Source organism: Marmota monax, unplaced genomic scaffold (genome assembly GCF_021218885.2).
Source record: "Marmota monax isolate L192 unplaced genomic scaffold, Marmota_monax_Labrador192_F-V1.1 WCK01_AAM20220418_F8-fsc00010, whole genome shotgun sequence".
NCBI classification, from domain to species: Eukaryota; Metazoa; Chordata; class Mammalia; order Rodentia; family Sciuridae; genus Marmota; species Marmota monax.
The window spans coordinates 27,231,391-27,259,171 of record NW_026692321.1 but is presented as its reverse complement, the minus strand read 5'-3'; the positions used below and the strand labels follow the sequence as shown (position 1 = coordinate 27,259,171).

The 27,781-nt window shown below is 41.1% G+C and overlaps 1 protein-coding gene across 8 annotated transcripts in view; it reads right to left on the bottom strand.

Annotated features, from left to right (window-relative positions):
• The window catches only part of Crim1 (cysteine rich transmembrane BMP regulator 1), a 182,607-nt gene that overhangs the window by 80,263 nt on the left and 74,563 nt on the right, over nt 1-27,781 (bottom strand). For 7 of the 8 annotated variants that reach the window (XM_046441628.2, XM_046441633.2, XM_046441631.2 and 4 more), the window contains 2 exons: nt 22,781-23,023; nt 21,596-21,716 (listed from right to left, as the gene is read on the bottom strand). In XM_046441628.2, coding sequence (XP_046297584.1) covers nt 21,596-21,716; nt 22,781-23,023 — 364 coding nt within the window. The remainder of the gene's footprint in view (nt 1-21,595; nt 21,717-22,780; nt 23,024-27,781) is intronic. The other variant, XM_046441632.2, reaches the window with a different exon arrangement.

Here is a 27,781-nt window from a genome sequence, read left to right as displayed (position 1 = left end):
GCCTGCTGATGTGTTCCAGGGAATCGTTCTAATTTAAACACCAACAAGCATTCCATCACCTGAAAAATACTTCTTCAGATGTTGTCTTTTAATAAAAACTTCAGCCATCTTCCCTGATGGTACCTGTCTTAGGTTCTCTGTTATGCTGTGGGAAACCATACCATGCTGAAATTCAGGTCCAAGTTTGCCCAATGTCTGACTTATTTCCCAACCTCTATCATTTTCTATAGACCCACACCAGCAGCTTGCAAAAGATCTGAAACTATGCACAACTGACTATTAATCCACTCAGAGGAAAAAAAAAAACTTTCTAAGCACAATTTTCACTTCTAAATCAAGAACATAAATATTAAATAGTGAAAGAGTTTTGCCAGCTGGTGTGCTCCTGACTTCTGTCCCCTTGTCTACTTGTCCTTTGCAAGTCCCCTCTGTCTGTTCCCCTATTTTGACTTCTGACAGCTTCCTCTGAACATGAAATTAGTACCTTAATGAAGAAGGAACTTACAAAAGAGCCTCAAAAGGTAAAAATCTAGGCTCAAGCCAGCCAGATATCTGTTTGGCAGTTCAGATTAGGCTGAATTTTAAGAAACTGCTTTTTTTATTTCAGCATACAGAAATTAATACAGATAATTCATCACATCAATAGCCTTAAAGACAATCACATGATGCCCTCAATAGATGCAGAAAAAGCACCTGACAAAATACAGCACCCACTCATGTTCAAAACACTAGAAAAACTAGGGACAGTAAGAATATATCACAACATTGTAAAAGCCATCTGTGCTAAGCCCAAGGCCAACATCATTCTAAATGGACAAAAATTGAAAGCATTCCCTCTAAAAACTGGAACAAGACAAGGAACCTCTTTTACCACTTCTATTCAACATAGTCCTTGGAACTCTAGCCAGAGCAATTAGGCAAAAGAAACAAATTAAAGGGATATGAATAGGAAAATCAGAGCTCAAATTATCCCTATTTGATGACAACATGATTCTGTATTTGGAAGACCCAAAAAACTCCATCAGAAAACTTCTAAACTCATAAATAAATTCAGCAAAATAGCAAGGTATAAAATTAACACCCATAAACCAGTTGCATTTCTATACACCAATGACAAATCAGTTAAAAGAGAAATTAGGAAAACTATCCCATTTACAATAGCCTCAAAAAATAAAAATAAAATTTGGGGGAATCAATCTAACAAAAGAGGTAAAAGACCTCTACAATGAAAACTACAGAACATTAAAGAAAGAAATTGAAGAACTTAGAAGATGGAAAGATCTCTCATGTAGGCAGAATTAATATTGTCAAATGTTCATATTACCAAAAGTGCTAGATTTAATGCAATTCCTATTAAACTTCTAATGACGTTCTTCATAAAATTAGAAAAAGCAATCATGAAATTCATTTGGAAAACTAAGAGGTCCAGAATAGCCAAAGCAATCTTTGCAAGAAAAGTGAAGCAGGAGGCATCACAATACCAGACGCTTAAATTATATTACAGAGCTATAGTAACAAAATCAGCATGGTATTGGCACCAAAACTGACATGAAGACCAATGGAACAAAATAGAAGATACAGAGACAAACCCATATAAATACAGTTATCTCATACTACACAAAGGTGCCAAGAACATATATTGGAGAAAAGAGCCTCTTCTACAAATGGTGCTGGGAAAACTGGAAATCTATATGTAGCAGAATGAAACTGAATCCCCTCTTACCCTGCAAAAAATTCAACTCAAGTAGATTAAGGACCCAAACATTAGGGAAGAGATCCTGCACCTAGTAGAAGAAAATGTAGGCCCATTTTTCCATCATGTCGGCTTAAGAACCATCTTCCTTAATAAGACTTCTAAAGCGCAAAGAAGTAAAATTAAAAATCAATAAATGGAATGGTATCAAACTAAAAAGTTTCTTCACAGCAAAGGAAACAAGAACATAAAAACAGAGCCTACAGAATGGGAGAAGAATCTTTGCTACCTACACCTCAGATATAGCATAAAAAGATTAATCCTCAGGATATATAAAGAAATAAAAAAACTAAACACCAAAAAAAGCAAATAATCCAATCAATAAATGGACAAAGAAATTTAACAGGCATTTCACAGAAGAAATATGGTCAACAAATATATGAAAATATGTTCAACATCTTTAGCAATTAGAGAAATGCAAATTAAAACTAAACTGAGATTCTATTCTAATTCTAGTCAAAATGGCAATTATCAAGAATACAAGTAACAATAAATGTTGGCAAGAATGTGGGGGGAAAAGGTTACACTCACACATTGCTGGTGGGACTGCAAACTGGTGCAGCCACTCTGGAAAGCAGTCTGGAGATTTGTAAGAAAACTTAGAATGGAACCACCATTTGACCCAGTTATCCCACTCCTCAGTATATACCAAGAGGATTTAAATCAGCATACTACAGTGATGGTGCAGCCACATCAATGTTTATAGCTGAAAATTCATAATAGCTAAGCAATGGAACCAATCTAGGTGCCCTTCAAAAGATGAATGAATAAAGAAAACATGGTATATATACATAATGGCAATAAAGAAGAATGAAATTATGGCATCTGCTGGTAAATGGATGAAACTAAAGGCTATCATGCTAAGTGAAATAAGCCAATCCCCCCAAACCAAAGGCTGAATGTTCTCTCTGATATGTAGATGCTAACACACAATAAGGGTAGTGGTGGAGAATAAAAATCCATTGGGTTAGACAAAGGGGAATGAAGGGAAAGGAGGGAGGATGGGAACAAGAAAGCCAGTAGAACGAATTGGTATAAATTCCTTATGTTCATATATGAATAATACATGACCAGTGTAACTCCACATCATGTCCAACCATAGAATGGGAAGTTATATTCCATGTGTGTATAATATGTCAAAATGTACTCTACTGTTATGTATATCTAAAAAGAATAAATAAAAAAGAAACTGTCCTTTTTACAGGTTGACCGACGATGGTCAAATAGCAATTCTGTATAGTTCAACACAATACAACTCAGCTAGATTATCTGGCAGTCATACCTACATTCACTCTCAGAAGAGGGGGGAAACCCCATCATGACCCATATTTGCTTAGGAAATATATTGTATCTATAAATCATGTGAGTTCAGTGTAGTTTAAAGAATTCTTTTATAAGATTTTTCTATATTCCCTGCTTACACACTGGAGGTAGGTATTTTCCCTTGACAGATGGGTGCAGTGAGGCACAGTGCTCCATCAACTGAGCTGAGGTTCAACAGGGTTTCAACCTGTTCCCTGTGTTCCCACAACCAGAAATGCAAAAACACGGAGTATGAAAACTGCACCTTGTCCTCACCACCTTCTCTCTCTTCATTTCCCCCCAACCTTCTCCTTCCTCTTTTCCCAATCCCTGGAAAGGAGTAAGCTAGGGAAAGGAGAAGATGCCAGATGGATCAAGGGCAGAAGAAATGGAGGACCACAAGACAGATGCTTAATTCTGCTGAGGCTGCCACTCATATACCCATCCCCAACTCCCTGCTCTGTCTGCCCTCATCCAGGACATGCTGCACCCACAGTCAACAATCTTCAACTACTCTTTGTTCCATTTATCAATGCCTCAGCTCAGCACTCAGCACCCTGAAGCCCACACACCTTTCTTTCAAAGCCCTCTCCCAGTATTTCTCTTAGGCTGCAACCATTTCTCCAGGTACGCTCCTGCTCGGCTGTGTTTCCTCTGCTCACACCAACTAGCGACTGAACATTCCTTGTCCAGGCCTCGTGCTGATCCCTCTCTTGAGATAACAGCCCCTTCTCTGAACCCCACCCTTGTCTGCAGCCCTTCTCTCACTCTAGGTAACACGAGTTCTCACCTGGCCACAAGCTCTTCTGCACTTCTCCTTATATAAATATTTCTTAGATGAAGAACTGGAGGGTTAGAAGAGAGGGGTGCTACTGAAGAAACGAAATGAAGAGACAAAGAAAGGGAGAAGCAGAGTGCTGATTCTACAGGGTGAGCTCAAAAGGATTTCTCCAGGCAGAGCTAAGTACGTGACACGTTGTGCAGAAGTGCTGATGGCCTAAAAACAAAACAGCTTTATTGAGATATAATTCATGGCGAATGATCCAGTGGTTCTGTATCCACAGGGTTGAGCAACCATCACTGGTACCTGAGTTCAGAGCATTTCTATCACCTCAGAATGAAACACTGCACACACTAGCAGCCAGACCCCATTCCTCCCCCACCCCCCAACAACCACTAATTTATGTTCTCTCTCTGTGAACTTGCCTATTCATATAAATGGAATCATATAATATGAGGGCTAAGGGCTTTTTAACTTCAAACAAGAAGCAACCTGTATTTGCAATTTGCCAGAAAAAAAAAAAATCAAGCCTCCAATGTTATCCTCGGTATTAAGATAATGATCAATCAAAGCACCACATTAATAAATTTTTGCATAATGTAATCACAGCTGCAGCCAGGTGGGACTTGGTTAAGCTGTCTTTTCTTTTCTCGAGTAGGTAATGGATTCACCTTAGTGGGCATCTGAGTGCCTGAGTGCAAAGATGAACAGCACTCAGAAATCATTAAAACCCCTAGAGGGCACTCATCTCCTTAGGAGGCCCACAGCAGCGTGTCTGCTGGCTGAAAGGCAGTGAGTACAATCCTATTCTTCTCCTTCATGTCCTTTGCTTCCTGGACTACACAGACAGTCCTGGGCAGGCCAGAAGGCCAAAGTCCTGACTCCTGGGCACAGCATACCAGGTGCTCACAAGTCTGGCCTCTACCTATCTTGTAGCTTCCGTGTTCCACCTGGGGCTCAACACATACACACTCCAACAACAACGGCAATCTACCATTCACGGAATCCACCCACTCCTGCCTCTTACCACTCCATGCCACAGTTCAGATGTCCATTCAACCTCAAATCCCTGCTTCTCCTTTGTCCCCGGAGAATTTCCCACAGCCTTGAAGACCAACACATCCTATGAGGCTTTCTCTGATCAAAAAACAACCAGGATTAATTTTCCATCTTCTGACCTTCAACAATACTCAGGGGTGTCTCACTCTTGGAGTGTGTCTGCTCACCATACTAAAACAAAATCATACTGATCATCCTCTCAATTCCTCTAGTGCAGGGGCATGTCTGACATGTATTATAAACTTAGAAAATGAATGATAAAGACATCCAAACAAAAATTTGGAATGAACCCCCCACCCCCCCATGGCTAAAATGTCAGGGGTGAGAGGATGCTTTTACACATTTATGACTCAGAAAGGTACAGCATTTTTCAAAATCAGCATGTGGAAAGAAAGACTATAGAATTTGTTTTGAGTAAGATTCCAGGGTACCACATTTGGGGATTATTATTAGTCTGGGGAAAGACTACAGAATCTGCCCAGAACATAAGCTCTGTAGGAGAATCCAGGATCCACTTTCCGAGAACCTCATGCCCAAATGTGTAGGGTTTGGGTTGCTATATTTCAATTTGCACTTTTCATTGGAAAAAAAACAAGTAGGACTCATTTTAACACTTTAACAAGAGTGGTGCTTACTAGTACACATTTTCAGTCATTCACAGGGACTCCTTCCTACCTAAAGACCACTGCTGAGGAGTGAGAGACACCTGAGTAAGAGACGGAAAGAGCAATTTATTTATCCAATATCATCATCCATCAGAAAAATTTGCAACCACCAGGAGGTCACTGAAACCTTTGGAGGCTTGGTTTCTCATCCATAAAGGGAGATGGTTGGATTATAGCAACTTTTCTTCTAAGAATAAAATCCTATGGTTGTACTACTGCCATTACCATCCCCACCACTGCCAGAATCTGATTGCAGCACACTGTATTCTATTGCTTCTAGCCTGCCTGTACCCTCTCCTTAGACCCCTTTGCCCCCATCCATGTCCCCCTCCAAATACCTAGACTTCCAGGCCTGGGTCAACATGGGGTCTTTTCCCTGAGGCTTTTTGGGTGATCTCCCCTACCCCGTGGTATAATAATTACATATTTATATTTTTCCCCTATAAAAGAAGATCCTAAACAATGCAGGAGAATGAACAGCACACCAGAGGCTGATGCCCCTGTATCATGAGGCGTCTTTGAGACTCTTTAAAATTTGCCTCTAAGGACTGATGGTTTGTTTTATCTGAACGTCTAGAGAAATTTTAAAGATGCTACATGCTAGAGTGGTTGTTGAAGGAGCCACCTCCTGCTGCTCCTATAGCCCCTTTTGCAAAGAACAGGAGTACTCCTGGAATGTGCCCTGGGGTGCGGGGAGCCACTGTGCTGAAGGCAAATGTTGATCTAATGTTCCCTACAATAAGCTCCCTCTTCAGAGGAGGAAATTCGGAAGCAACTATCAGACTCCTCATCTTCCTCAAGCAGCCCCTTATCTCTCTGCCCATATCCTGGAGGGAAACCAAGCTGCTAAGGCTCTCTGGAAAAGATTTCTTTCAGTTCTGGCTTGACTCCACATGGAATGGAGTGCCTGAGTCCTTCCAAAGAGGAGATATCACTGTCTGCATATCAAAAACTACCATTTACAGGTGGGAGGAGATCTCTCCCTGAGTCGGGAAGCAAGGATAAATGAAGCATTAAAATGGCAAAGCACCTGTACAAGGAGGATCCCACACAGTGCATTAATGAAAGAGTGTGTTGGGAATGGAAATTACGACAGAGAAAACACAATTCTATTCTATAAAAAGTAGCTTTGATTTTTAATTAAATTCTATGTACTTTCTACTGATTAAATTTCTTGCTTCTTTCCAGGAATGTATAAGTTAAAAAAAAAAAAAAAGCCTCAAATAAAACATCAAAAAAAAAAAATAGGTTTCTCACTGGAGGGTCCAACTACGGAAAATAGCGCGCTTCCCGCCTCCCTATGGAAGTTCCTTTGGCTCACAATTTCTAGCATTTCTCCCAGTGAGAGATCTACTGTTGTCTAATCAACTAGGCCTCCTTCACCCTTTCTCAAACTCATCCCTGCATGATCATATGGTTCTATCACTCAAGCTACCTATCACTCAAGCTACCTAGGCATGCACACACTTTCCCAGCAGCCATGTCTTTTACAGTGAGCTACTACTCAGGATCGCATTTTTTTTTTTTTAAAAAAAACCTCTCCCCCTTCAGAGACAACTCCTGGGCTTTCTGTGCTGTTGTCTGCTTTTCTTCTTCTGGCAGGAGGAATTGAAGGATATGCTCCCATGCAGGGACAGGACAAGCTGAGGACAGGTCGGTAACAATTCTTTTGCATCTCCTAATATTAATAATAATGAAGCCCACTGTAAGCCCTTAATACAGCAATCACTACAGCTTTTATATTCCTAGCTTTCTCAAGGGACAGACAAATTATGGCTTCCTCCTCAAGGCGGGCATGGGGCTTAGGAAGTTTTAGGTGGTAAAAGTTCAAAGAAAAATGGTATAATCTGTAGGAAGATACATGCTTTACGTTTCTATAATTATTATAAAATTATCTTCTAGAACTACGTTCCGCAGCAAGCAGGTGTGCTGAGAAGAAAGCAATGGCCCTTTTGGTAAATTACTGCTTTGATGTGACTGGCTAAGGAAGAGGGTTGGGGCCACGCTGAAGGTACTTAATCCTGGCAGCAGGGGAACCAGGTGCTCAGACACACAGCTGAAAACAACCCAGGCCTCCTGTTGGAGGGCGCAGGCGGCATCCTGAACCACTCAGTCCAGCTCAACAACTGGAAATAGAGTCTGAGAACGGGATAGAGGACTCTCTGCCTCAACCTCCTCAGACACTGGCATTTGCTGTCATGGCTGGTGGGATGAGAGGGAGACTGGGCTGATGAAGGGTATTACAAATGGATGCTTTAAAACACGAAATCAGCTTGTTTATGGACACGTAATTACTTTCTAACCATTTACTAAGAGTGTACATGCAGCAGACACGAGGCTGGTTGGGGGCTGGGATACACAGGGTCCTGCTTTACTTTAGGGAGTCTGATACATTAACTGCATCAGATACGAAACTGCAAATGAGACTTTTCATATAGACTACTCAATCCCCTCCCCAGAGCACAGGAAGAACAAACACCAGCAACATCTGAGCTAACTTACCATTTGAAAACCTGAGCACAGCCTCCACTGCCACGGCTGCTGACACTCCTTCAGGCCATCTGGGGCCTGAGCAGGCACACAGGCAGATGACTTTAAGCACGCACCCACTTGCATCCATGCAGACAGGCAATTCCCAGCCTCTCAGCCTTGTCATCAGCACACAGTGCACGATGAACTGCCTCTCATCCTCTGGGAAATGCACCCCAGGGTACCGCTTGGCTCCCGGGAACTCACCATCCAGCACCGACTTCCCTCCAATCTGTGTCCCTGCTCTCCACAATCTTTCCTACACAGAAAAACCCACCACCTGGACATCACCACAAAATATATCACTGGAGCCTGCTTCTGACACTTACCTGCCTGTCCCCCAGAGATGCTCTTTTCTTGCAGCCCTCTCCGTGGCCCTGGCTACTCCCATGTTGTGACTTTCCTCTCTCAGGCCAACCCGATCTGTGGCTTTGATTATAACCCAGTTCCTCAGAGGCAGAGGCTTGCAGAGTGCACTTTGACGTCAGAGAGCCTCGGGTTTGAGTTCTGGCCAATAGGAGCCATGTGACCTTGGGATCTTCGACAAGTGATGCAATCCTTTTAAGCCTCAGTGGAACCTCATGGAAACCGGGGATGGTTAAAGTATCCACACGTCATAAGACCACTATGTGGATCAAATTAACTGACTCGAGAAACACCTAGGAGAGTGCCTGACATAGAAACACTCGACTCATGAGTGATTTTATATGACTAAGTTGGGAGAGCCTTCAGGGTGATGTGGAAAAAGCATTTTTGACACTGGTCTCACTAGACCCAGTGGCCCTGGCTGCCCCCCACCCACTTCACTGCCTTGTCCTGGGACCACAGCTCTCAGATCTGGGAAGTCACACGTGCTATCTGCTAATCACATGGCCCCAGCCTTCCAGCTTTCCTGTTCCCGTTACTGCTATACTGACTCCTCAACTTCACTGACACATCTACTCCAGACCGTTCCCTTTCCTCCCCAGCCTGAGCCTCATCCCAATGGCACTTCTTTAACAAAATAGACTCCAATCTAGTGTTTCTTTCACTTGAAGCCACCAGCTTCCTAATAGCTTTACCTTTACCATCTCTTCTTCCTCCTCCAGTATCTGGAGGGGGATTGTGAACGATTCAAGGTTTGTGACCTCAGGGGTGGCACGACCGATTCTGTGCAGAAACAAACTCAATGTGGCTATCTATCCTTCACTTGTTCAAGAGAACCTCCATTTTTATGTGAAGCATGCCAATTTTAAAATGTAGGTAATCAATTTAAAGATGCTAAAACAAACAAACAAACAAACAAAAACCCTCATCTCAAAACAAAAACAAAACAAAAAACATGTCTTAGGGTCAACCTGAGCCCTGAGGCTTCCAACTGCCCCTTTTACTTCCTCTGGGCTGAGGGCTGCTGGGGAAGAGTGCCCTCTTGGCAGTGGCCGTTCCACATCTTCCACACTGAAGCCCCTCATTGTGCCTTACAGACCTCCATTTATCCACAAAGAACGTTTCTTCCAAAAGGCTTTCTCTCACTCAAGGCACAAAGATAAATGACTGATGTGCTGAGGGAGGGGATGTGGGTGGACCGTCCGTGAAGTGCCCAACAGGTAAGAGGGAGTGGAAACAGACGGAAGGCATTCCAAATAGATGAAAACCCTCAGATTTTACAGAGGCAAGAAAAGAATAGAGTGTTTAGTTTACAGAAAATGGTTCAGCCCACCACAAATGTATCATGTATTGAGATGAGGACCAGGGAATATTATTGAGGAACTGGAGGTTGACCGTAGGCCAGGGTTGGGTAATAAGGGGGCTCTGCATACCATTCTAAGAACATCTTTGCTGGTAAGCAGTAGGAAAGTAATAAAACATCTTAAACAAGTGATGTAGTCTTGCAGTGGGTGGTTATCTGAGGGAAAACCCAACATAGTCATGAATTCCACTTTTCTTGAATCATAAGATAGGAATTAGTGCTAATGTTTTAAATTGCGGGACACATTAAAAAAAAAAAAAAAATCAGTGACTTACAATAGCCCAGAACGCCCTTTCCTCTTTCTCCATCTGGTGAACTCTGACTCATTCCTAAAGACTCAGCTCAAAAGTCAAATCCGACAGTTTTCCAAATAGGAATTAATATTTCTTTGCTCTGAGAACTTTTTGTTATTTTGCATACTTCTCTTTCCAAAAAATATTAACACTTGAAACTACAATCTTTTGTCCATCCTCGCCTTCCCTTAGACTATACACTCCTTCGACGGTGGCTACATTTTTTTTCCTACCAAGTACCCCAATGCTAGGCACATGACCAACACTCAAAATGTTTATTCCCAGAACAAACCAAGAACACCCAAGGGTTGTGATCCTGGGATTTGCCACACTGTCAATATAATTGAAACAAATTTTCTATTTGCTTATGCCTGTGCTAGAGACTGACAAGACACAAACATGTTAAGATTGGCCCTTGCCTTCAAATAGTGCAGTCTGCAATAGCCCCCCTTTATCTATGGTTTCACTTCCTATGGTTTCAGTTACCCATGGTCAAAGCAAACTTCCAGAAGTAAACAATCATGAGTTTCAGATGACTTTTATTACAATATAGTATTACAATTGTTCTGTTTTATGATTATTGTCTATCCTGTACTGTACCTGATTTATAAATGTTATCAGAGGTATGTAAGTATATGGAAAATATAGAATACACAGGGTTTGGTATTAGCTGAAGCTTTAGGCTTCCACTGGGGGTCCTGGATAAAGGTGAAGTATCTTAATGTTGTAGGAAATCTCAAAAGACTCCTCAAAAATCCATAAATGAGCTATGGAAATCAAAGTAACTGATCATATTATCTCAAGAGCCACGATATGCAACATCTTTCCTTTTCAAATACAAGCAAAGTCCAGAAAAGATAATTTACAATGCACCTGTCTATATGGTACAGCCATACAAAACTGAGAAGTCCACAGAAAACCAGGTATCTCCACTTCTGGGTTCTAGTCAAACAGATAAATGTCTAACAGGCAAATAAAACCCTGGCTTTCTGCAAACTCAGTCAAACTTCCATGATGCAGAGCCATATCACTTACATCCAATGTAAAGGCAAAAATCAGTAAATTCTGTAAAATTTGAGGTTGCTTTTTTTGGTATTTCCAGAAAGGTAATTTATTTATTTATTGGTTTGTTTGTTTAAGATTTGCTTATTAGCTCTGTAAACAGTTTCACAAAGTGCTTTGGTAGGACTGTCCTGAGTGCTTCTTCTGTTTTCTGCATCATCATCATGATGACGACAAAGCAAATGAGATAGTCCTTAGGTTCACTATTATATATGATATGAGTTCTGTTTTCAAAATTCACTGAAATCTTATGGAATTCAGTTAAGTTACCATCTTTCAGATGGAGTCAGAGGGCCATGTACAGGGTCTGATGTCCATGACCACTCAGACCAATTTGTAAGCTACTGAGTGATAGCCCTGCTTGTTTTTAGGACTAAAACAAATATAAAATAAGACTAGATAGTGGGTCAAATTCATGGGGGAACACAGAAGGCATAAAGCCCCAGTGCAGCAAGTAGAGGGTTTACACATCTGAAGTGCATTATTGACAAACCCAACACTCTACTGGGAAGATAGCTCATCTCTAATGGGCAAGGGCTTTACTTCTAGGAAAGAATATTTTCTTCAATCTGGGGAGAGATCCAGAAATAACATGGAATTCCTACAATTATTTTGTTTTAAAAACATCAGCGTTTAATATAGACTCTGGCTTTTTTAGTCATGAGTTGACTCGTTCTTTTGGGCCAAACATTACTGTGACAGAGGGCAGCAGAATAGATGTTCTTTTCTTAGTTGAGAAAGAAGAGCTCCAAATATACTTCCAAATTTTTTTCTGCATGTGTTTAAAAACAAAAAAGAACGCTACCATGATAGCACATCAAGAGTCAGGAATGTTTTAATTCTGTGCTATGCATATTTTACATATTGTATAATTTAATTTTATTTGTCCCTTAAGGCAGCTGGAGAAATTTTCCAAATTAAAGAGAACAACTGAAAAAAAATAAGCTGAATTAGAGAAATCTGTCTACTAATAGACCAATCTTAACAAATAACTAAGAACACTCTTATATAGTGTCATCCGTGAGACAGAATCTTGGAACAGATGGACATGATAATTAATTACAACACTCTTAATTTGATAAAGTCCTTTGAAACTGCATATTCAGGAACAATTTTCACTGGTTAGCTTGAGTAGGCATGATACAGGCAACTTAATTACCTAGCAAAGTTAAAAAGCATATGGGTCTGTAACAAATATTATTTGATGACCTAAAGAACTTAACACTGTCACAAAAGAAAAAGAGAAGGGATCCCCGAACTCTGAGCCCAAACCTGATAGTTTCAAGCCACCCAAGGACACTTCTGGCTTTGATGTATTTGCCTGGTTGGACTGATGCGCCCTGTGCTGATTGTCCCTGACCCAATACTTCCACCTCCTATCACCCTTCTGAAGGCTTCAAACAACAGAATTATTGGCTAGGGCTCTGGAGATAAGAGTTGACTATAGAACCTTGGAAATTCAACCACCTAAGTTTAAATACTTTAGCAAATGGAATGCCAAAGGATTCCGATACTGTTATTAAGAGCTACTGCTCAGAATTGGATAGATGTTACTGAGCAGAGAATTACAAAATCCACCGAGTTCTCAGTAGGAAGGGAACTGTGTGATCAAGATTGAAACAACAGGAAAATGGGGAAGAGTAAAAAGAATGATCACCTGTGATCACCTGTTGTTCTATAATGTGTAGGTGCTTTTTGTGGGCCCTGATTTCTTAGTTTGTATGTAAAGCTGGGCATTATCACTAGATAGCTTTTTCCTAAATTCAGTTTTCATTATTTGGTAGAAAGCAAGTCTATTTATTGATACACACACACACACACACATACACACACACACCCTGCTAGTATCACTGCATCTCTATCATGACAACAACATTAATTTGAGTGGGTTAAAAACCAGTTGCAGATAAAGCAATCACAAATTATTAGGTTGTGTTTGTGTGAGTGTATGTGTGTATCTTTTTTTTTTTTTTTTTTACTTGAAGACGTATTACTCTGTGTATGTGCTTCTTTCATGTTATACTCCAAAGGTCTGGAGCCTTCCTGAAATCGGCATAGTGATATCTGCAAAGTGTGGAGATCTTTCAAGCCAGGGCCATGTTTTGTTCACCACAATATCCCACACCAAGCCCAGTGTTGTCTGTTTTCCATTAAGTCCTCAATGAGCATTAAATTCTTAACTACTTTAAGAATTGAGCATTTTCAAATCTGTACCTTGTTTTTTACTCACTGTAGTTATGTGGTCAGATTAATTTTGATTTAATTCAAGTGCTTCTGAAGGGAAGGGCTAACTTGCCAAAGATTCCATTCAGCTAGCCTCATCCAGAATGAGTCAATTTCAGCCTGTGAATTTTGGAACTCCAGAAAGCTTCTTTTCCAACCATCTACATCTATTCACAAGAAACAGTGTGCTAGCAATCTGCCAAGATTCTATTATCATAATCCAACACAGCACCAACAAGATGAATTTTCTTCAAAGTGCAAAGAAACCAGGATTGAGGAATGGTAACTAAGCATTCTAGGTTTTTTTAACTGAAGCCGCTGAGAATAAACACCTCGTTATTACAGTGAAAGTAAACGCATTTCATGACCTTCACTCTGATCATGGACTGTACATTCAACATATCTTTCAGGCACAATGGCATTATCATGCTTCCTTTCATCTTAATTCCTTTCCTGCAGTTACAATGTTTGGAGCTGTTATGATATGACAGGATACGATTGGGAAATTCTTTTCTAAGGTCAATGTCAAGGGGGGAAAAAAAACACATGGCTCAAACAAGAAAAAAGAGAACTTAATTTAGTAGTTTTATTTTAAGAGACATATAAAGAAATGGCCCAATTATAAAGGTAGGAAACACTCCTCCATAAAAATAGCATGGTATGTGTGAGTTTATGTGCAATTAAATGTGAAATACAGAAAAAGGCTATGAGAATATGGAAGGGTTGAATGAAGAGAGAGCAGCAGGGAAGACAGACAGGAGTCAGAACTTCAGGGAAAATGATGCAGCAACAGGTAGGAGGAAAAAAGTGTGAATATGGGTTCAGGGTCAGGGAGCAGCCACAGACAGCCATGCACTGGCTGATGTCCTTCACACAGGTGGGCAAGTGAGGACCCTTGGGACCACGCACATACCACCCTCCCTCTAACACATACACAGGCCTGCCTGACAGGCAGAGGTAACTACATTCTGTCAGAGCACAAGTTTAACAGAGTACATCCTATATTCCCAGCTTCTGCTAGGTAGAGGCAATTTATAGATTAAAAAAACAAAAAGGCAACTAGCAATATTCAACTAGCCATTGGCCAATCAGACAATCCATTTTATTAGATTATCACCCAGTTTCACATCCGACCAGTCAGATTAACACGGTTTAAATCATTAGTTTAGTAGTTTGTGTATTTTATTTTGCCCTAAGTTTTTTTTCTTTTTAAAGAAAATTTGAATAAAAAGTAATATTAGGATTTCCCTTGGACTCAACCCCTTTCCGATCACTGTGCAAACCATATATGGTTCCCTTCTGAGTCCCAGCATTTCTAAAAATGACCTTCTTCTTTCTTTCCTAGGAATCTCCTAACACCAGTGGCTTGGGTTCCCTCCTCTCTAAAAGGGCTTGGAAAAGCCAAAGTATCTAGAGATAGAAGTTACTTAAGAGTTACTTTTGAGATCATCTCCTCCCCTCCTTCTTTCTCAGATAAGAAAATAGACCCAGATAACATGGATGTCCAAATTCATGCAGAAGCAGTAGGCCCGGATTCCAGCACTCTAAGCATCCAGTTTGTGTGATGCAGAGAGGAGAACGCTTTAGTTACTGAATGGTTTATGCACAGGTATGCATTTCCTTACAGAGGATAACAAAGGAAATGTGCAGAATACGTCGTGTCAGGTCCCCTGGGTGGTGGGACTAGGGGCTGGTGGTAACTGAACTCAGGACCTTGGGGGACAGTGCACCCCAATGATCTGTGCTTGCTCAGCCTGGCTCTGTTGCAACTCACTATGCAGAGACCTTCCAGCTCCACATGCTTCATCTGTGAAATAGGAGAGTGATACAACCTTCCTCTCAGGTTAAGCTCTATGAATTTCAACTGGAACTGCACTGAAAATCTCAATATACGACGTTACTTAATTTTTTTGGTGAAAAGAGAACTCACACATTAGTCAACATTTTAGCTAAGAGATAATCTAAAATTTTTAATTACTTTGGAGATAGGAAGTAAAACAACAACAGCAGCAACAACAAAACCACACATTTAAGTCTTAATTTAAAAATAAAATGGGATTTTTTGATACAGAACTTCAGAAAGCAAGAGAGATAAATGTCCCAAATATAGCTGCTAGAAGAGAATCAGGCCCTTTGGTCAGAGAAAAGGCAGGAGCCAGGAGAAAGCTTGGGAACCTGACTTTCCACAGCATACTAAACCCAGAAGAAACCCTATTTTTAAGTTTTTGAACATCATAAACAGTGACTTAATTTATTTCTACCTCAAAATAACTGGCTTGGATTTTTCTCAATAATTTTTAAGAAAGGCATATTTATAGACAGAAGCTGATAACAGAATGTTTTGGAACACAAAATTTAAGACAATCTCATAAATACAGAATGGGTGACTATCAGTAATATTAAGTTCATTCAACTTTTTAATAAAAATATAAAAAGTTACTTAACAAATCAAAAGGTATAAGGTTTAAAAAAAAACACATTTGACTTACAGTAAAAGTAAGGTGTATAGATATTGTTGTCCAAAATTGTAATTACTTAATGTCCACCCTAAGCCTATATCTGAAAGATGCATGAAGAATGAGAGAGGTAAAGTGAGGACTGTAGACTTAAGCAAACTCAAGCACTGAAGAATGAGGGGTACAGAGAAGACACTTATAATCTGGGAGCTGCGGTTTGGGCTGGGTGACACAGGAGACTGTGGGTTCCCAGATGTACCTATAGCCCAGGTGGGTCAACTCTTCAACCACTTCCGGTAGATCCATTTCACTCAGGCAAGATCAATCACTATAGAGCAGAATTTCTATGCAAGATCCTTCAAAGTTTTGTTTTTAAAAATATGACCTGGTTTCATCAGGTAGATCCTCTGGTATCCCCAAACTCACATTCCCTGTTGTGTGATGAGAGAAAACCCAGTACCTAGAGTGGTCAGAACACTCCTTAAGCAGAGGAGGTAAAACTATTGGTCAGCTAAATGATGCACAGAGCTGGGGTGGTGCTCAGAGGCTCCTGCCTCCTGAGTCTTCTCCAAGTGAACTGTTGGCTGGCAAGTGAGGGAGGGAACAGACTGGTGCTGAGGGACCAGGGAGCTTAATATAAGGTGTCCTGAGTTGCACCTAAGGACACGGAGCCCCAGGGCCAGATGGACATTAATTAGTCTTTGGAAAAGGGTCAGACATCCGTAGCACTTTACCAGTGTTTTGTAATCTTAAAATAAAATCTAGGAGGCACCTAGTTTGATTAACTATATGTTATGGAGGATTAAAAATGGCCACAAATTCTATGCAGCTTCTTCCATCAAGAGGAAGACTCTACTCTCCCACCTTCTGGATAGGGCTTATCCTGTGACTTGGCTCTGACCATAAGAATGTGGCGGAACAGATGTGTGACTTCCAAGTCTTGGTCTCTAAAGGCTCTGCTACTTCCTCTCACTCCTGCCACTGGTGGGCTGCCGGGATCCAAGACCACATGGAGAGAGGCGCCCTTGTAGCCATCCCAGTTAACAGACACGTGGATGATATATCCAGTCCCAGCTGACCAGCCAGCTGACCACAAAACCGCCCAGTCAATACACAGAGTCATGAGAAATAATAAACCTTGTTGTTTTTAAGTACTGCTTTGGGGGACAGCTTGTTACCTAGCAAAGAATAAATGAAGCATGTGAATTTTGTTAATTTGAACCATGCTGATACAAACAAACAAGTCAGTGAGAAATAAATTCCTATCCCTTGATTTGTTTCCTGGTTTTAAAGATAACAACAGCAACCCAAACCATTGTTATCAAAAATACTGCAGCAAAAAAAAGAACTACTTAAAAAAAAAAAAAAGATACTGCAGTGGAAGGAGCACAGAAGGCAAAGAAACTGCGCTAAAGACTCAGACCTGCTTTGTCCCTTGTATCAAGGAGCATTTTGTGCAAGTAATTTCTTCTTTCAACCTAATTTTCATATCTGCAAATTCCTCATAGAGCTAAGAGTAATGATAAAATAATAACACAAGGGAAAATGCTTTGTAAACAGTAAGGCACATTCCACATTTAATGGGATTGTGGTTGTTACTTATATGTTGCTTAAGGACATGTTTTTCCTTCCCTGCAAAGATGTCAGGTGTGCCAGTGCATATGACAAAGGTTTCTGTGTCATAAATTCCCTTATGCACACAACATTTGTACACACACAAACACCATACACTCTCGTGTAGATACTGTCTCACCCACATGAAGAACAAAAGCGTCAAAAACCCCAGGGATGGTCCCAGTTTTCCTCCTTGTTCTGTCCCAGTATATAGCCTAAAGCCACTAATTCTCACTGCTTTCACCCTCTCCAGGTATGAGGAGCTGCCTGCAGGTGACATAATGCCCTAGTGCCAATAGAAAAGATAAAAAGACCTGAGAGGCTCTCTGGAGACCCAGACCCATTGAATTAACAATGGTTAAAAGAACAATGTCTAAAAAAGGATGGAGTTCTTGAGAAGGAGACATACAGAAGAGCCAAAAGGAAAGATGAGCCATTAAAAAATTGGAGATACTGCAAGAAAAGAAGGAATAATCTACACATAGAAAGGCCTGAGGCAGGAGGGCCAACCAGTGCCAGTCAGGGACTATACCATGAGAACACGTAGAGAGGAGTGTCTGCCACACTTTGGCTGGATGAGAAACAATGAATGAAAACAAGCGGTTAGGGGCCTGAATAGGTGAGACAGTCTCACTGGGAATGGCAATTCCACGTGGGTGGGAATGGAGGAGGAAGGAATTTAGTCTTTAAGATGGGGGAGGGGCACAAACTCCTTTTCTAACCCGTGAAAATATAACAAATCCTTACCCAAAGGAGTTGTTACTATTACTGAAGGTAAATTTCTACTGCTGAAGTTTCGACAGTTCACACCATTTGGCTTTCATATAAAAAGCTTTCCCCCCAGAATTCTCCAATTATCAGCTTTGCTTTCAGAATGCTCTAAGTTCTTACCAATGCTCTTTATAAATATGCAAGTAAGTGTCAAATAATCACAACAGGAGATTTTATATATTCTATAACTTTCTTTATACCTAAAAGTCATGCCCATAAAGACAGAGTATTTGACACGGCTCACAAAATGGCATAGAATGACATGTTTTTTTTTTTTTTTTTTCCTTTTCATTTAAAACACTACCAACTATTACCACACATTAGGATTTCTTCCTTTTATTTTTAATTTTTACATGACTGCTTGGGATTTTATTCTCTTATCAAAGTATTGTCTGTTTATCACCCTCCTGACTATATGGGAACCCACTTAATGCACTACCCTAGGCTGAACAGGGTTAAGTCATAGCCCGAGCATATTCTGCATTTACAAACTCATTCAGTATTCAAGCATACACGGAGGGAAAGACATAAGTGCTGACCTCCAGAAACATCCTCTGGTTGGTAAGACAAGACTTTATGCATGTAGCCTTGGTGCAAGGAAGTGTATGATTAGTTGACAGCACAGAAAAGGATGCACTGGGAGTTCCGAGGGGGTGGGACAGGTGGGGGCTGAAGCATAAGTGGATAAAGTGGAATTTAATTGGAATCCTGCAGGATGAGTGATGTTAGAAAAGGTGGAATGGAGAGATAAAGGTGACTCATGCTGTGAGAGGTGAGTGCAGAGCTTGGAATGGAAGGTTTCTGCAGCATGGAGGAGCACTGGTTCGTCAAGGAGGAGGCAGGGGACAGAGCCAGGGTTCTGAAAAGAGACAGAAGGACTGACACTTAAAGGCAAGGAAATAACAATAAACTAAAAGTAGTCATTCCTTTTCAACATATAAGTCACCATGGCTGAGAGAGGGTCTGTTAGTTTATTCATTTGCCAATAAATGTAGGTTGACATATTACATCTAGAAGCTACATACAAACACTCCATTTCCTTGAGAATCACACAGAATGCAAAGACCAAAAAAAAAAAAAAAAATCAATGATTCAATGTATTATAAAAGGCACTATGATAAAGAGATAAATGGGGAATTATAAAGGAGCAGAGAGGACTGTGTGTGTCATCCTTAGGGGCTGAAGACTGGAGACCCTCCAAAGAGAAGGAAACACAGTCTTGAACAGGGCAGAGGCTGCCCAGGTGAAAGAGGAGGGTAAGGCTATTGGGGAAGAGGAGACTGCAAATGCAGACTCAGAGCCAGAAGAGCTAGGAGGGCCCTGATCAGGAGGGAACAAAGCCTGTGTGAGGAGCAGGGGCGGGGATGAGCATGGGTCACTGACTACCTAAAATACAGGAAACCAAAGAGCTGTGAGAACTTACCACTTTGCAAATAATTTACTGTGGGATTCTGAACAACTTCCTTCTCTTTACTTTCAATTTCATCATTAGAGGCACATTTAATGCTGACCGTTCCTCAGTTGAATGCCAAAATCAAAATTGTATCAATAAAATAAGAACCATCCTAAGGTTTATGGTTATTAGAATCAAAGAAGCATGGGAATGAAAGGAAGGGCTATTTGAACCTCCTTTCCAATATCACAGTTCTTCTGAGCATGGCTGGCAGATGCCTATTCAGACAAAAAGAAACTGATCCAATGCCAGGGAGCTCAGGTGGCCTCAGGAAGTAGCCCAAATCTTACTAAACACCACTAGTTGTGAGGAAGTTTTTTTTTTTTTTTCTTAAACTGAGATTTAACATGTGTTCCTACAGATTCTACCCACTCAAACCCTCCACTGTGCCTCCCATACGCAGTTGGTGCTGTACTGCATTAATAACTGAGTTGAGAGTGGTCCCTGTACCTCATTCAAGGGCTTCTTAGTTAACAACTGGCTTGGCTTTGATTAATTAGGTTCTTCAATATAATGTGCTGCCTCTTCCTTCTCAAGAAGACCTTGAAGGAACATCTGCACTGTCAGGACTGCTCCATTTGCCTCCTGAAGTAATCAGCAATAACCTCACAAGTGTGCAGCCTTTCACACCTTTCCAAACATCTTCACAAAAATTACCACATTCTAATGTCATCAGAAGGTGCTGTACCACTTTAGCACATCATCGTCACAAAAAAGTGGACCTGCTGTATGGTATAGTATGAAGGACACTTTGAGAGAATCCTAGGATGCCAAAGATCTAACATCGTCTAAGAGGAAAGAAGAAAAAGGTAACTATCAGAACAAATCCTGGATGTCTACTCCAATTACAGACAAAAAATTTGATACTTACCATAACTATGGACCCCATATAGTCTCAATTTCCCAAACCATATCTACAACCACACCTACTCATTCAACAAACCCAGATGCCAAATGCCTAGCACTGGGACTGAACTAAGGGAGAAGAGGTTAGGAAGGGAGTTAAATATGGCATGGTTTTAACAACTGATATTACATGTGCAACAACAGCTGAAAGAAATGTGATGACTTTATCACAAAGATGACTTAGTGGCCTGCAAATGATGGAGGGGAGGTCATGGCAGAAAAGAGGGACAGGCATCCCAGGTGGAGGGAAGAGACTGTAAACCCTGTGGGTCACTACACAATTGCCACCAAAGCAAAATACAAAGGGCCAGTTCCATGGTGGTATTTTGTGGACTGTTCAGAATACGACCCAGGAACACTGTGTCCCGGAGAAGCCCAGTTCTACACCGCCAAGCATATGTCTTGCTACTAAATTAGCACAATAGTAGCTCTCCCCCCACCCCCCCCCCCTGCCCCGCATTAAGCCAAAAAGAGATATGTTTGTTACTCCACAAAACATGATAGGAATTCACACACCTCTTTGCCTCAGTAAGAAATGGGCCTGGGTAGATGCATGACTCCAAGTGTCAAGGGTCCTGGGCAGCAGCTCTATGAAGCATGCCATGTTTCATCACATCACATTCACTGTTTAAGCACCTATAAGATCTCTCTGCAGAGAATCAAAACACATGCCTATTCCTGAGACACCTCACTGCCTGCCTCCCTACCTACACAGAGGGGCAGACTTGCCTGTCTAGTTCCCAGCCTTCACAGTGCACAAGCACCCTTACAGGAAGAATCTATGAGGATTAATGATTTAACCTGATGACACCTGGCTTTGATCTGAGGAAAGACCTATGTAAATACCAAGTCATAGTAACAGTTCAGTGATTTCTCCAGAGAAACAGGAAAGTATTAGGTTTCCCAAGGGAAAACAAGCGGCATGCTTGAAACTGTACCTTACATGATGCTAACATACAAGACAGAGAAGAAAGCTTGATGGACCGAGAGCAAACCAACCTTGCTGGCAGAGTACAGCAGCCGTCCGCTGTGAGTCGTACTTGAGTTTCGTAGCTGTCCAGGGGGCACACGGCCTGCTGAACAGAGGGGCACTCCACAGTACTGCAGTCCACGCTGAAAACTGAAAGGGGCAAACAGAGAGGTACCGTTTACTGTGGCATCTACTTGCATTCTGGAGTCCCACAATGAAGTATCGACTCTTACAAATTTCCCAAGCTTCCTTGATTCCCAAGAAACCCAGTCCCAGTGCTGGTTATTTTTATTTCAGTAATGCTACAAAACTGCAACCTATCTCAAATTTCCTGTAGAAAAGGTGGGGACAAAACATTGAAGAATTAAGATGAAGGCAGAATTAGACCAATGGTTACATGGATGGTGATGGTCAACTGGAGGTATTTCTGCTAGAACAAGTTCAAGAGATGGATAAGGAGAGCTCTGCTTCAAGCATTTACCTACCAGGAAAAATAAAACCAAAATAAAAGAAAGAAACAAATCCCGATCAATCATTAGAAACTTGCAAACAGGAAATCCCTATAACCCCAAAGTGTTCACAGACCACATTAGAAATGCTGACATAAGATCAAGGATATTAGAAATAATGTAAAGCAAGAAACAGCTGAGACATGACAACAAATCAAACGTTGGCAAAGAAGGTGAGTAAATAGTCAAAGATGACTTAGCACATGCCATAAAGTCAAGGTGCTGGATGGTGGGGAATTGGCAAGGAGGAAGACTGGGGTTGAGGGTTTCCCTATAAAACTTCTGGCATTTTGATGTGTATGTTTACTAAAAATAACTTTGTTTTATGTGTGATGACTGCTTTCAAATATAATACTTTGAAGCGACAGGTATATCTGCAAATGAGGGCTCTGACCTTCTCAAGGGGAACGAAGCAGGTAGCCATAGCACCATTAATCTTAATCTCACATCCCCATTAAGCAGACTTAGAAGGAAAAAAAGAAGAAAAGAGAAAAAGACACACTCCCTCCCTGAAGGTGCTCATGTACCAGTGAATTAACCCTCTGGTTCTGATTAAGGCCAGACGTCAGGCTGCCATTAGCCCGAAGTGGCAGACTCACAGCATATTGGGGAGGAATGCCCATCTTTGTAAGGAGAGGCCACGGGTAGCTGAGGAGGGATCTGCTACCCTCTGATGCAGGCTGCTGAGACAGAGCTCGCGCGTACCTGGTTTGCACTCATAGAGGTCACAGCACTCTCCCGGCTTCCCTGAGGCTTTTGACACTAGTATGTTCAGGTATCCCGGCTGGCAGACTTTGCGCAGACAGCCCGCAGGGTCGCACACGCAGCGGCTGGGTAAGGGGCAGCACTCCCCGGGAGGAGCATAACCCTCGATCAGAACGGAATCTTCAGGGCAACGTGGAGAGAACTGGACTTCACAGCGGGCCTTGGAGCAATCTGGCTTCTCTTCTAAATGGGAGAGAAAGAATTTAGCTCATCCCCAGGGAAGTGGGGGGGGCACTTTTGTCAGAAGCACAGACAGTCCTGAGGAGCTATTTACTATCCAAAGAGGAGGGCCGAGAAAGAAACCTGGTAAAACCCCTTTGACTTAGTTTTGCCAACCAGGACACTAGAATAGGAGCCTTGAGTTCCCTTCTTCTGCATCTTCCTGCTCCCTCGTGTGGAACCACTGATGTCTAGTGCAGTGCCCCAAAGAAAGAGAGGTGAAGGGAAGACGCACCGTGACATGGACGCAGTCATGGACTAACAGACACATATTTGAATTCAAGAGTTTTAAGGGTTCTTCTCCGAAAACACGAATGGTTGGACATCAAAACAGACCCACACAAATGAATCTTGGCTTCTTCAGAGACCGTGGACAGTGTGCATGACCATCGACACGGAAGAACTCTATCTCCAAACGCCTGAGTTCCGATGAGATGGAACTTATGAAGACCTTGCGATTCTACAATGTGGCGGCTTAATAAGACAGAGAATGAGCCAAATTCCCAGGCAATTCTCCCAAATGGCACCTGGTATGTTTCGACTCTAACAGAGATTCATTGAATGTACCTCATTCTCTTTTCTTTAATATAATCTACTATCCCCTAAAGAGGAACCTCGATTCTAGAGATGATGAGAAAAATAAAGCTGGGTATTACCCCCCCAATTTTAGGAACTGGTAGCAAAATCCTAGCTTCTTGAGCCCCAGTCCACAGCTCACTTTCTTGGTTTAAGAAACCTCTACCAACATAAGGTGCTTGAGGAAAAGATGGAAATAAATCAGAACAACGTCCCTGTACCCCATGACCTTTGAAGGGGGAGCTGGGAAGATGCTGGGAGAAAACAGTGCTGTGTGGCGTGGGCCACATTTCCAGAGCTCTGTCCTTCCTAGAGTAAAACCCAGAAATAGGATCACACAGTAGGGTCAGACCTAAGAGGCCACCTCGCTTAGTTTCCTCCTTTCGTAGATAAAGAACCAGTGGCAAAAGGCTGAAGTGACCCGCCGAGGCTCAGTGGTAAAATTAAACCCAGGACCCAGGCCTCCTCCACTTGTAGTTCACTCCGCTCTTGATTCCTCAAAAGTAAATCTCTTTCCAAAACCAAGCTTGCTCCTTTTCTCTGGCCCTTTTCTTACTGGATTGATGCATCTCTTATTTCACTGGCCATCTTCCTTGGGCACCTCCTTCCTGTCTAGTCAAGACATAATACAGGGACCAAGCACACATTCTGTTCTAGGAAATTTATTCAAACATGCTGACTGAGCACAAGTACAAGGCTTTGGATACATTAATAAAGAGGAAAAAAAAAAACAAAAAAACAAGAGGCCTCACTTCATAGAGTCTACAAGGCAGTGGAGGGTGACAGAAAAAAAACAAATAAATATTACAAACAAATTATATAATAGTAAAGAGTGACAAGTGCTATGGGGAGTGGAACATAGAAGAGGGAACTGGAGCATTTGAAAGGAGGGGCATTTACAATCTGGTAGAATAGCCATGATGGGAAAGCCCAACAGACTTGAAGGAGTGAGGGCGGGTCATGGAGAAAGCAGGGGAAGAACATCCCCACAGAGGCAACAGCTATCCACACCTGGGTCCCAGGCAGAGCCAGCAGGCCAGTGCCACCAGAGCAGAGCAAGGGAGAGGAGGTTAGATGGACAACAGGGGACCCTGATCCTCTAGAGGCCCTCGGGCCAATTTAAAGCCTGGTTGCTCTAACTGTGAGATAAATCAGAGCTTTGATTATGTAGGAGGAAGAGTGGGAAAAAAATCAGAAAAATGGATCTCCTCTTGGAACAGGTTTTGAGGATCCTGGGCAACAGTAGAGAACATCTGGGAAGAGAGCAGACACAGGAGGAGGTTGGAAAGGCTTTTGGAGAGAGAATATGGAAGGAGTCAGGCGTACACACTCTCTACCATAGCTGGGTAGCAGGTGAGTTGGAGGTAGACACGAGCTGGGGTGGTTAGACTCTTCATGGTCTTGTGACCTGCCCTCTGCCACCTAACTTACAACTGCTCTCTAATTTTCCTATGGGACAGAATGCTATTTCACGGCACCATGGGGGCAACATTCAACTGCTGGCCTCTGCTCTCTTGGGGCTGCTGTCAACATAAACATAAACCCAGGACCAAAAAAAAAAACATGAAGTTTAAAGCAGACTGGAAAGTAAAACAGCTTCTGTCCTCAAAGTAGATTTCATTAACATGCACACCATGTGCTAATCTCACAATCATCCCTTTCAATGAGTTATTATCTGTCCACAGATTATGAAAACTGAGGTTTGGACAGGTCAAGTTAATTGTCCAAGATCAAGTTACTAGTAAATGGACATGATGATTTGAGACTTGGCCCCTCAGGTGCCATTCATGCCCCTCTCTAATAACACTCCTCCTGTCTCAGGAACCATTGGTGCTGGTACTGTTCAACCCTGGATTGGCCAGTCTTTCTCAGGTAGATGATTTCTCTGGACTCGTCTTTGTTCTTGAACAGAACTGTGGTTTCTGTTAAAGCTGCCCAGCTTGGCTAGATTCCTGGCTCCCTCAAAGCACAAGTCACGGGGCATACAGAGCTTGTTTTCCTGGACCCAAAAGGAGTTGTTACTCTAATCTTGGAGGATCCATCTATCCTACCTTCATATTGTTACCCCAAGGAACTGCCCTGAGAAGAGAACATGATTAAGTATGGAGGAACTGCAACCCCAGGTTCCCAGTCGAGTGGGGCAGAATAAATCAAAGAGCTGGGGAGGAGAAGGCAAATCTTGACTGTGGAGACTGATCAAGTTGGAGCTGGTAAAGTACAATTCAGCAGACTGCTTATTTGGCAAACAAAACCATTGTTTTACAATTAAGAGAAGCTCTGTGACTTTCACTGCAAATAGCACTTAATTCCTACTCTTACTCATTTGCTGTAATTAACATGATGCATCACATTCTACTACTAATTCTTATTCTACAAATATTCAGTATGTATAATCTGACTTTCCAAACATGCCTCAATTAACCATGTTTCCATTAAAACCCAACATATCTGCTCTTGCTAGCTATTTTCCACTTTGCAGTCTCTTTAACAATCCCAACACTATCACCTCTTGAAGTATGTTTTGCAGCTCAAGCCTTGAGAGATTTTCTTCTTAAGAACTGCTTTGGCAATAGAGGTGGGATAGCATGGCTTGGAAGGATGTAAGAATATTAAAAATAAAAGTTCTATCTTATTAAATGCTTCAACTTTTCTCCAGAGGATCATACTGGCTTTCTCTTTATTAATATCCATTAGTAGGTGTTATACTATCTTTGTATTCTTAGAATAAGCCTTGTTTTTAAAGATCCTGCTAACTTTGACTTCCTAACATTTCAAGATTTTTAAACTTATAAACTTGAGTAATATTAGTTATTACTTCTCACTCTCTCGTTTCAGCACTATACAAACTCTTTCAATGAGTTAATTTTTCAGCATTATACTTCTTTATTCTATGCAAAATATTTTTTAAAGACACAGGATTAAATGAGAGTAGAAACTAAATTATGGTTTTAATATCTTCGTCAAATACTGCTTTAGTTAATTCTAATTTTTTACAGCATTGTTCTCAGTGTGACTTGTTCCTAAATGATCTATAATTCAGCTTTGAAGTCTTGGGGAGTTTTCCCTTTTGACTTTATAACGTGCTTGTTACCAGGAAATATATGTGGTACAATTTTCTACTCTTGCTAATTTCTTAAATTTTTTACATTTTTGGCACACATGTGTGTTATGAGATTATGGTCAATTTTAAAGTATATAGGTATTTGAAAGGATAATGTTTCCTCTGGTTACTGGATACAAACTTGCCTATCTATTAAATTGAGCTTTTTAATTACGACATTCAGATGTCATAATTAAATGAGATACTAGGAAGATCATTGCCTAGAACCTTCCATCTTTAGTCTGATTTTCAAGAGGGATCTGCAGAAATCTCCTCTTGTGAACCAGTAACTTCTGGTATTTCTAACACTTTCTACTTTAATTTTTCAAAGCTATGTTGTTAACGTTGTGGCTAGCAGGCATAAAGCTTTAAGCTTATTATGCTGACTTGGCAAATTATAAAATTATATTTTCAAGAATTTAGATTTCTAAAATCTATAGTTTTCTTGTTTTGTAATTGTTATAAGTTCTTTCATTTCCCACCTTCTTTCAACACTCTATTCATCTCTCAATGGATTACCTAGAACCTTTACTCACCCAGCATTCAATCCCAGCAAGTCACTCAAACTTGGCAGAGTTATCAGGAATTATATTTCTAATACCTTCCTTCTCAGCTGCTTCTAATACATAAATTCTCCCAGAAAATTTTTATTTATTCACTGATGTTTCTATTTCTCTTTCTTGCATGGAGGGGGAAAAAAAAAAAAGAAGAAAAAAATAGCCACACCATGACTTTTGCATCAAAGGGCTTTTGAATTTTTATCTTTTTGAAAAGAATTCTCACCGTAGTCTCCCTATGGTGTCAAAAACAATTCTATATATAAAATACTTAATTTAATCTGGTTATCCTGGCAACATTGCAACTGGCATCTTAAAAGAAAAAAGAAAACAAACTTTTCTCAGTTATAGAAAGACTAAAGGGATAATATGATTTGCAATAGGAGAAACTAAGGGGAAAAAGCTGATTTAACCATATTAATAATATTCCTTTAAGAGGTGAGCCCTTAAAATACTAACAGAGTCACCCAGCATGAAGCCATTTTACAA